This window comes from Lactuca sativa, chromosome 2 (genome assembly GCF_002870075.4).
Source record: "Lactuca sativa cultivar Salinas chromosome 2, Lsat_Salinas_v11, whole genome shotgun sequence".
NCBI classification, from domain to species: Eukaryota; Viridiplantae; Streptophyta; class Magnoliopsida; order Asterales; family Asteraceae; genus Lactuca; species Lactuca sativa.
The window spans coordinates 215,418,010-215,428,820 of NC_056624.2; the positions used below are offsets into that span (position 1 = coordinate 215,418,010).

Below are 10,811 nucleotides of genomic sequence, written 5' to 3' on the forward strand. Positions count from 1 at the left end.
GTATGTGTGCAAAACCCACCTCCTTCATGCATGAGTACGCTATGTGTATACCCCGAGTAGGCACGACGTACGAACCAAAATGCCAATCTTTTAAAAGTTAGAGTTCAATATGTACCTTCTCGGAACGGGTGCTAAATATCAAGTGAAAACTATTATATCAAAACATCATAAATAACGGAAGTCTAAAACATAAACATATGAGATGTGTGTGTGTGTGTGTCATAGACCAGCTGAAGCCTTCCCACTCCCAGAAGCAAAACTTAAAAACATTTAATTAACAATTGTAAGCACAAAGCTTAGTGAGTTCCCCAAAATACCATATGCCACAATATACTTACAATGCATACAAGTAATGAATCACGACCTCTCATCATTTTACCAATTACATACAAATCAGGGCTTATGACCTCTAGCCATTTCACCAATAACATATGTATCTAGACTTACAACCGCTCAGTTTTCCGTCGTCAACATGAGCTTATAAGCTCATGACCTATCGTTATTTGCCATCAACTCCTGATACAAACATATGAACAAATCATACGACCAGATATACAAACAGACTGCAGACTATACTAGTCTACTCATATAACTCTATTATATCAGTAGTTATATCCTAGCATATAAGGATCCATATTGTCCACATAGTATAGTAAGAAAACTCACCGGAACTGAATAAAATAAAGAACACACTACAAAAACAAATCGTACATGAAATAATCTCATGAACCGCCTAAACATTAGAAAGATACCAAAACTTGGTCTACAAATCAACTCTAAAGTTTGACCTAACGTAAAACTTGGTCAAAATGTCAAAAGTCAACATCGCGGTCAAAAACACAAAAAAATCAACACCCTGGTCAAAAGACTCCATGTGCCTCATTATGGGCGCCCCGCGTCCGCTACATGGCAAAATAGTCGAGTTTCAGCTCAATCAAGCGCGTCTCAAAAATCTACACATGTGCTTATGTGCCCTTTAAAAGACGTGTCACGTCCATGCCAAACTCTAAAGGGTTTTTTTTAATCCATTAAGTCATGAGCTTAACTTTTCATATCTGATTCTTAATAGTGTATTAATGGGTAAATTTTACAATATTATCCATTAAGATGCTCCAAACAAGCAAGATCTAACATTCCAATTCTCTAAAATGACCAAATGAACTCTAACTCTTGCATGACATGATGGGAATTCATGAAACCCCATTTTTCAAAGTACAAAAGTCTAAAGAGTAATCTAAGGTGTTCAAAAGGTGTTGGAGTTCTCTCAACTCCAAGAACACAGGAAAAATGGACCAAAAAGTGCCAAAAACTACATATAACAAGCTCTAATGAACTAAAGAGCAAGATATGAATTGTATACTCACAAAGGTCGAAAAATAGATTGAGTTTATTGGATGTACACTTGGAACCACCTTCCTTACAACAAATGAAACCTTCTTGATCTTCAAGATTCGCTAAAATCGAAGAAATAAACTCACAAATCACAAAATACTCAATAACAAGACAGGGGAGGCTAGGGTTTCTCTTAATGGTGCTCTTGAGGCTGCGAATAATGAGACCTAGGTTTTTGTTCCCTTTTAAATAGACCCAAATTGCGAGAAAAGACCAACAACCCACAAGTCGGACACGTCGTGTCCTTATATAGGCGCCCTGGCGCCCCAGACAAATTCCACAATTTTTCAGTTTTTCAGCGAATTAAACATATTAAAGTCAGAACAAAATGCATACCAGGAACTCGGATGTTACATGAGAAGACGGAGTTTAACTGTAAAAAAGTTTTGGACAACTGTGTATTTCGTATAACAAAAAGTCAAAAATCTCATGTGTTCAATGTTGTATAAAATTTCATTTTTTTTGGAACCTTGTGTTCAATGTTGTATAATTTATATGTTAAAAACTTAAATTATCGATAAATAACTATCATGAGACTTGCAAAAAATCTAATCTTTTGATCAATGGAGGAACAATAAAAAATCTAATTTTTTGATCAATGGAGGAACAATATTATCATTTTTATTCAATAAGATACCAAAATGGATGATTGATTCGTTCCGTATTAGAAATAATCACAAAAATCATTTGATAACATAGATTTTTATTTTTCTATGACATTTCAAGATTAATATATTTGGCTGAATTACTTTTAAAAAAGTCATCCCGTTGAATTTGTTTAGTTTACAAGAAGGTAAATTTAGATAAATAATAAAAATAAGTATATCAACGATTTAACATATGAAATCTATAAAGAATGAGAACTATAGTGAAATCAACACATTTTTCTTAAAATAAAAAATTAAATCGTTATAATATATAAATAAAACTGATTTATTAAGAAAAAAAATAGGTATTTTCTACTTGAACTACTTCCTTAAAGTTTTGTCAAGCATAATCTCTTTTAAAGAAAGACAATTTTCTACCTCTTTCTCTTACAAAGAATAATGTGATTTACCAAAAAGCTTTTCAAGAACCACCCTTTACAGTGTACATTCATTGCTTTATTTTTCTGGTTTTTACAAAGAAAAATAAAGGATAAAAGCACTTAAAAGAACACCTTCACGAAAAACTCTTGATTCCTTTTCTTTATACGATAAAACAATATATCATTTTTCAGAAAGAAAAAAAAAGTCAAACATTGTTTAAAGATTTAACCGATTATAATTTTATCAAATGTTTTAGGTGTTTTTAGTTAGGGTCTTAGGGAGATGATTATAATTTTAATAGATGTTTTAGGTGTTTTTAGTTAGGGGATGATGTGTACACAATAAGTTTTTTCCATGCACAACAATAGATGTTTTAAAATGTTATATTGTACAACTCTATAATGCATAAGTTGTGTGTATGGTAAAAAACTGTTAAGTAATTCAATGCTATTTTTGTAGTTTAACAAATATAATTTTTTGTTACGTCACATATATCTCTTGCAATTGAAGATTAAGAATTCTTATATCCAATGAATTACACATCAATGTTTTAAAATTTGATTGACATAGTATTACTCAATTAATGCAACTGTTAAAGAAATGATATCAATTCATTAAATTTCGTATCCCTTCAAAATCTACACCATTTATTGTTACAACAAGACTTTTTGGAACAAAATTTAGGTTTTACAAAAGAATACTAAACCATTTGTAACACCTATTAGACTATTAGTTAATAAACAACTACATACATGATAAATGATACATGATGATAGATGATACCACAATGGTTACTCCACTACATACAACAATAATAGTGGAATGCATGCATTTATTTAGGTTTTCAGAGACAATACAGACATTTAATAGGAATGAAACGTTATTCAAAAATGAAGTATGGAAAAAATTCGGTAATCATTCTTTAATTTCACCTCAAATCAATTCTCCGAAACACAACGAAACAGAATCAAAGTAACTAGAAACAATAAAGTAAAAAAACGAAGAGAAAACTGATTCCATGAACACATTCCGTACCTCAAAATTTATACAATCACAAAAATAATTTGTTGGAAATCATTATTACAAGATCTTGATTCCGAAAACAAAATATGAACGAAGATGATGCGAACAGGGTAACCACAAATTCAGGCGGCAGCCATTGATGGAGTACATGATATCTCTGAAACAAACAGAGTGCAAAAATAATCATGCACAAGCTTCTCTTCTTCGTGCCATTGCAAAGAAAATCTCAAGATCCGGTGACTGGAAATACCCATTCGCCGGCGGTTTCTTCTGCTTTGAATGAGCAGGCTTCTTCTTCGGGGCCGCCGGGCATTTCATCGGCATTCGACTCCCACTTCGTTTGGGTGTCCGGCAACCTTCCTCCGCCGATCCATAACCACCGTCAACCTCCATATTGTAAGATTAACGATAAGATAAAGAATTAAAGATAGTTTGTATGATTTGGGAGAGATTTATGATAGGTGATTTGTTAGATTAGAAGCAAAGAAAGAACGAAAGGGGTTTTATGGTGATGAAAATGAGTTTGTAGCTTGTTCCTGAAGCTGGTATTTGAATCCTGTGAAGCTTCAACGGATCCGACGTGGATTTAAGGTGACAATAAAGAGAGTGAAGGTATGGGTTTGCTCAGATGGGGACACGTGTCCTATTTCTAAGAGGAAGCTTCTGGGTTAATGGCGGAATTTATTCGAATCTGGGCCATCCGTTTCTTTTCCCGCCACTTTTTCCTTTTTATGGAAATATGGATTCATTTCTTTTTGGATAAAATCGCCACCACCTTCTAATAATTTGTTATCATTAAATGTATTTACTATTTAGAGAGAGATGTGTATATCTTTTACAAAAAAAACAGAATATGATTTTATCACTTTGGGTTTTGAAATCGGATAAAGTTGTTAAATGTTGTTTTGCTATCTGATTTTTTTTAAAATTTATTATAAATGTAATGTAATACGGTTATAAGAAAAAAGATTGTGAATTTATATTATTAAAAAAACTACTTGGTGAGTCGCTTTATTCGATTTAGATGCTTCATGCTTATTCTTATATAGGTGTAACCCATTGTTGGTTTTGGGTCCCGGAGCTTTGTTTGGTTTATTCTCTTGCGGCCTTCGATTGAGATAAGGCCACGATTCTCGAATACAACACAATTCAAATAAATCTATTTTCGTATTTTGCTTAACTTCTATTTCTGTATATACGGATACTTATACGTTTATAGGCTTATAGCCATGTAAAGTATATCAGCTTTTTTATTTTAATTAAATATAACATGTTCTTGGTGATGACGATTGAGAAAGCTTTATTTTATATTTAAATTGTGGTTCCGTTTGTTGGGTTACCCGCAATCATTATTTATGTTAATTGATTACAGGTTTGTTTCTTATAAAATTTTAACTTTTAGTTTTTAAACAAAAGCTCAAAAAAAAAATGAAAAGGTTTTATTTTGAAACTTTTAGCCTTAGGTTTTACATAATTTTATTAAAAATTAATAACAGTACTTATAAAATATTTTTATATGAATAAAAAAATATAGCTTCTAGCTATTAGTTAGTTTTATCAAATATGTCTTATAGTAAGGTTCTGTTAAGTTTATTGCAATTTAATGTTTTGTGAGACAATATAAATAGTTGATTATAATTTTTAATGTAACTTATAAATTAAGTTTATAAACTAAAAGATAGTTTTTCAATTAACATGCTTAGCAGAGCATAAAGTCGAATGATAAAAACAAGATGATGCAATCAATAAGACTAAAGAGTATAAAACTTAAATAAATATGTTTTTTGTTAAATTATTTGTAGTAGTTATTTATATTCTTCGTATATAAATATAAAGATGAGTTTTACCATTTTCATAGCTATCATATTTATTATAAGGCTACAGATATAATAATTACTTTTTTCAAAATTTAAGTTCAAATATGAATGAATGATGTTGAAGATCCAACTTGGCATACTTAATGTTATACAGTGAGGTATACGATTTATCATATATATTTTTTAATAAAACGTTAATATATTTTTTTCCAAAATAACCATATGATAATCAAAGAAAAAGTTTATAAACTTGGACAATTCATTATTTTCAAGTATAACGTCTTTTCGAATTTCGAATGCAGTATTTAAGCTCATATATTAGATATACGTTTTTGAAATTAAAATATTTCTTGTCATAAATTAATAAAAATAGAAAGCTTTTTATCATATATATCAAATACTCACTTATTATGCACTTTGATTTTAAAGTTGTAGATTGTTCTAATGATTAAAATACTCACTTATTATGTATTTAATTAAAATAATGGTATGGTAGGTGAAAGCGAGTATCCTTGAAGATTGCTCAAGTGTTCCTATCTTATACTACACAAACTGTATATGTAAATCAAGTTTATTTTATTGGCATGATGGCATCGATTTTAAATAGATAATCAAATAACGATAAAAAAAAAAAAAAAAAAAAAAAAAAAAAAAAAAAAAAAAAAACCCTAAATCTTGGTTGGTTATAGTAGATTTACATACAATTGGCATCTACGTAGTATCTTACCTACGTCTACGTGGCATTAAACTTTCATTTTATGTTTAAATTATAGTTTTATGACCATCAATAGCCTATATTGCTGGCTCCAACCATTACAGCCAAATCATCAATAAATACGACAAACACGAAAAAAAAAATCTTTAATTTACTTAATTCATAATTAATCTTACAAAAAACGAAAAAATACATGTTAATACTGTGTCAATTTCGTGTCAAGGTTTGAACATGAATGCCCACGCCATAACCTTCGTGTTTTTTACAGCAGACAAGAACATGAAGACATTATCAAATAACAATACACATCAAAAACACACAACATGAAATGAAATTTGGACGGAGTTGAAATTCAAATTTGTGTTTGTGTCATGTTCTTGTAAAGTGTAAAAAAAAAAATCATGCCGTGTTCGTATTCAAACTTCGAGATGAAATTGACATAGCATTAACATTTGTTTGTCATGTTTTTTTGTGTGTTTTATAAGATCAATTGTGAATTAAATAAATAAAAGGTTTAATTTTACATTATCTTTTTTGTGTTTGTTGTGTTGATCGTTTTTATCAGTTGTTTTCATGTTAGTAAAACAAAACATGACACTATGCAGTATCGTTTCTGAGTTATACAAAAAATTATTGTGTCTTGTTATGTCAAATCTAAAAAAATAAAAATAAAAATAAAAATAAATAAATAAATAAATAAATAAATAAACTATCCGATTATATAAAAAAAATGGCTATTCTCACGTTTTGGGGTCACCATATTTATTGAGGGTTTGACTGCAATGGACGTATTCTACGATTTAAAGAGATGTAACCGACAAAACAGGTTATTGCCGGTGACAGTGGTATAATTTGAATACAAAATAAGAGTTTAACGATCAATTGTGTACTAAAAAAATATCAAATGCAAACAAAAATGACAATTTGTTACAATCTTAAGTGATTTTCCAATCTTATATGTCATGTGTATGCCAAATAAATGTTAACCTACTACAACCAATCTTAAAACAATAATTTAAACATAAAATAAGAGTTTAATGGACTATGGTATGAAAAAATGACCTAATGTAAATAAAAATGACAGTCGATTAACTTTATAAGTAATTAAAAACCTATAAAATGATATTTAATACTAAAAATAAATTGTGATGCAAGCATAAGCTAGAATATCATTTTCTTGAAAATTCTGTAATTAATGTTGCAGATCCTGACAAATTAAATAAATCTCCCTAGAGTTTGATCTTGTAGCTTTAGGCCTCAACCATGACGACTTCCTAAATAAAGGCTTGCAGATCTTGCTCAACTCTGCAACCACCACAACAATTGATTTATAAAAGGATTTAGTTACTATTTATAAAATATTACATCAAGATTTTATATTTTTAAATATTTTTTACAGAAATTTACCTTTTGTATCCTCGCTCTCAAGAAGCTTGACAATAAGGTGCCCTCCAGCTTTCAGTACACCAACATCATCTTCTTCTTCTTCCTCTTGGTTAGGCTGCTTTTCAGTTTTTCCAAGTGCCAAATCAAGTGCCCGCATACCTAATTCCATTGATAAAGCTGCGTCTCTTGTTGTGATTCCAGACACAAGTGGACACATATCTGATAAAACAACTGAAAATCCTTTCTTCTGCAAAATCAATTAGGAGTTTACTTATTATTGATTTGAGGAAATGGCAGGCAACAAATACAGGGTAAATAAAATGACCTGAGGGGAGAGGTTTAGAAGTTGATGTTTGGGAAGGTTCATGACATCTGCACAAACAGTTGAAACCCTTGAATCGCAATGAGTAGATGGAACCTTCACCTTCTGTTCTGGATACAAACAATGGGCTTAAAGTAAAATCATTATTGTCTGGTAAATTTTAGTTATATGAATCAGAGTACAAGAACTATAATCAACAACATGATCACCTTAAGATCAATGCCAACAACAACACCTCCGTTTTTCAATGGACCAAGGCTTTGACAAGCTACCTGATTTTGAATGATTGAAAGTAAGAACTAAGTATACGAATTACAACATCAATCAATCAAATTTGCGCAAATCGTCATGGCACACGAGAAAGGGAGAAAGAAAGAGACCTGAAGCCAGGCACCAGGAGCACAACCTAGGTCAACAACAGAGGAACCAGGTGTTATCAATTTGTACTGTTTCTGAATCTGGAGTAGCTGCACTTCCAAGTTCCAACCATAATTAACCGAAAACTAATGAAATTGTAATGGTAATACTCATATCATATTTTGGTTAAATTAAAGTTCATCCGAATATAAATATAATATACCAGTTTTAATCTTCAAATTGTGAAAAAATGAAACCTAAGTAGTATATTACCTTGAAGGCCGAGCGAGCAACATAACCAAGTCGCTGAGCTTCTCTGTAGAAGAAATCTGCAGTTCCAGAGCCGCTCATTCTACTTCGATAATCGATTCACAGCAAATCGTAAAAAGTAAAACCCCCTCTTCTATCTTCAACGTTCAACCTCTCTGTGTTCGGGTTCGGACTTGGTAGGATCCGGGAGCCCAGGAGGATTGATAATGGATCTAATATTGGGCCCTTTCATGGGTCACTACTCATTAGTTTATCATTTGGGACTAATAAAATAGTCCGATCACTAATGCATCCAAATATCCAATACAATTAATTATAAATCGGAAAGAGCCAAAGGCCCAAAGCTCACTAATATATTGACATGCGTTCAAATTTTAGGAGCTTCATTCAAAGGTGGTTGAGAAAAAGGTGTGCGATACAACATCATATGCCTTGCTTAGCATCATCGCTAAAGGTGATGATAAATATAGTCATTGGGACCCTTGGATGACCATATTTTCCCATCTAGAGTTTATATAAATAGGTGTTGGTTCATTTGGTTTCAACACACCGCAAAAAACTACTATTCTCGACGTTTTTCACAATCTTGACTTCTTTCTTCAATTTCAAAACTAAAAATCATCCTCATAATCTTTTACTTCCGCTCCGACAGTAGTTATGATGTGACATCAGAAAATTATTATATGAATGCCGTTGTGATGGAAGTTAAACCAACTTCTGAAACCCATAAATTTGGTGTAATTTCATTTATATTATGAACGACAAATAAAAAAATGTCCAGTGAAAGAAATACGACAAGTTTTACAACCATACTGGAAACTTGACATTGAAATATTATTTGGGGAGTGCTTGCACAGTGGTGAAACAAGGAAATTTCGAGTAACGCAAACAAATATCATATTAGATTTGTCATCCAAAAATCATTTCCCTTCGACCACTTCAACAACCTATGACTTATGAAAATTATCTGAATAAAGCTACACCGCGTTATAATCCAATAAATCGCATTGTCCTTAGACGATATGAAATTAAACCATAGACCGGAAAAAAATGAAATCATTTTAGGTTTTGAAAACTATAGGTATGGCGTTTCTTGGGATTTACTCCAAGAATTATGAAATTTTTTACAAGTTTTAAAAGGAGTGACATTGTTATTATCGTGAGTTTGTTACCTTTCAAGTTCTTTAATTCTTAATCCAAAAATTTACTCCGACTAATTTCAAAATATCGAATGTGCTATGAGAATTGAAGTTGTGTCATTTATTGTTGATGTACTAAAGGAATTTTAAGAGAATGCAGGTAAGTATGAGAACATGAAGAAAGATAAATTGGAAAATATGTGATTTTCATAAGAATTCATACGGACTGTGTCATCTATTGTTGATGTACTAAAGGAATTTTAAGAGAATGCAGGTAAGTATGAGAACATGAAGAAAGATAAATTGGAAAATATGTGATTTTCATAAGAATTCATACGGACTGTGTCATCTATTGTTGATGTACTAAAGGAATCTCAAGAGAATGCAGCTAGGTATGACAACTTAAAGAATGATAAATTTGGAAAATATGTAATTTTTCATAAGAATTCATATGGATTGAAAATATTTCAGTGTGAGATATGGGCACCATTGTTTGGTGATAGAAGAAAGATATTATTAGATGAGCCTATAAATAAAGGTATACACTGCATTCTTGAAGCATTAAGATGTACCTACATTTAAAACCACTACATTTGTGGCCAACACTGAAGCTTGATATAGAAAAATACATTAGCGACTATTTGACTTGTTTATTAGTCAAACTGAACACCAAAGCCCTTATGGTAATTTATAGCCACTAGATGTACAAGCTTGGAAGTGGAACAAAATCACAATGCATTTTGTAACTAAATTTCCAAATACCAAGAAGGTTTATGACTGACATGGGTGATTGTTAATAGGTTTACCAAAAGCATTCTTTTCCTTACGGTATGAGAATTGTGGTCAATGAAAAAGTTTGCTAAACTGTATGTGAAAAAAATGGAGAGAAGGCATGTCGTACCTTTATATGTTGTGTCTGATCGTGATAGTAGCTTCACCTAAAAGTTTTTTTAGAGGTATGTAAGAAGAATCGGGAACAAAGTTGGGTTTAACCACAACTTATCATCCTCAAATTGATGGTCAAAGTGAAAGATTAATTTAGACCTTAAAAGATATGTTGTAAAACTTTGGTTGGCATCATATTGATCAAATGAATGGCCACTTTGATGCATTCTCTCCAATATGAAATACCAATCCCATATTGAAAATACAAGGCTCTGACTATTTCCAGTATGTGTTTATGCTTTGTCTCAACAATCCCATTATGTTGAGGGGTATAAAGACTAGATTTTTGATGAACAATTCCTAGATCTTGAAAAAAAATCCCTTCATTGCTTGATCCCAATTCAAATGCATTATAAGTTCTAATAATAACATTGAATTGAGTCTTGATAAGAGTGAAAAAAGCTTTTGAGAACTGTA

General features: G+C 31.2%; 1 protein-coding gene across 2 annotated transcripts; it reads right to left on the reverse strand.

Annotated features, from left to right (window-relative positions):
- Positions 1-7,079: 7,079 nt before the first annotated feature.
- On the reverse strand, positions 7,080-8,470 carry LOC111905758 (uncharacterized). Of its 2 annotated transcripts, none has more exons than XM_023901500.3 (6): positions 8,314-8,470; positions 8,064-8,150; positions 7,893-7,955; positions 7,687-7,788; positions 7,383-7,608; positions 7,080-7,280 (listed from the first exon to the last, which is right to left on the reverse strand). In XM_023901500.3, exons 1-6 carry the CDS (start codon positions 8,389-8,391, stop codon positions 7,168-7,170), a joined length of 669 nt encoding a protein of 222 aa, XP_023757268.1. In that variant the 5' UTR covers positions 8,392-8,470; the 3' UTR covers positions 7,080-7,167. The 2 variants fall into 2 exon arrangements, with proteins under 2 accessions (XP_023757268.1, XP_023757267.1); XM_023901499.3 differs by having other exon boundaries at positions 8,064-8,186; positions 8,314-8,447.
- Positions 8,471-10,811: the final 2,341 nt, after the last annotated feature.

What these genes read in the sequence shown, in the direction of transcription:
- LOC111905758 (XM_023901499.3), bottom strand. Translation starts at nt 8,391, where the DNA reads ATGAGCGGCTCTGGAACTGCAGATTTCTTCTACAGAGAAGCTCAGCGA. An exon ending in TTGCTCGCTCGGCCTTCAAG is followed by an intron (nt 8,187 to 8,313) that starts GTAATATACTAC and finishes CAATTTCATTAG; the next exon opens with TTTTCGGTTAATTATGGTTG. An exon ending in CTCCTGGTGCCTGGCTTCAG is followed by an intron (nt 7,956 to 8,063) that starts GTCTCTTTCTTT and finishes ATTCAAAATCAG; the next exon opens with GTAGCTTGTCAAAGCCTTGG.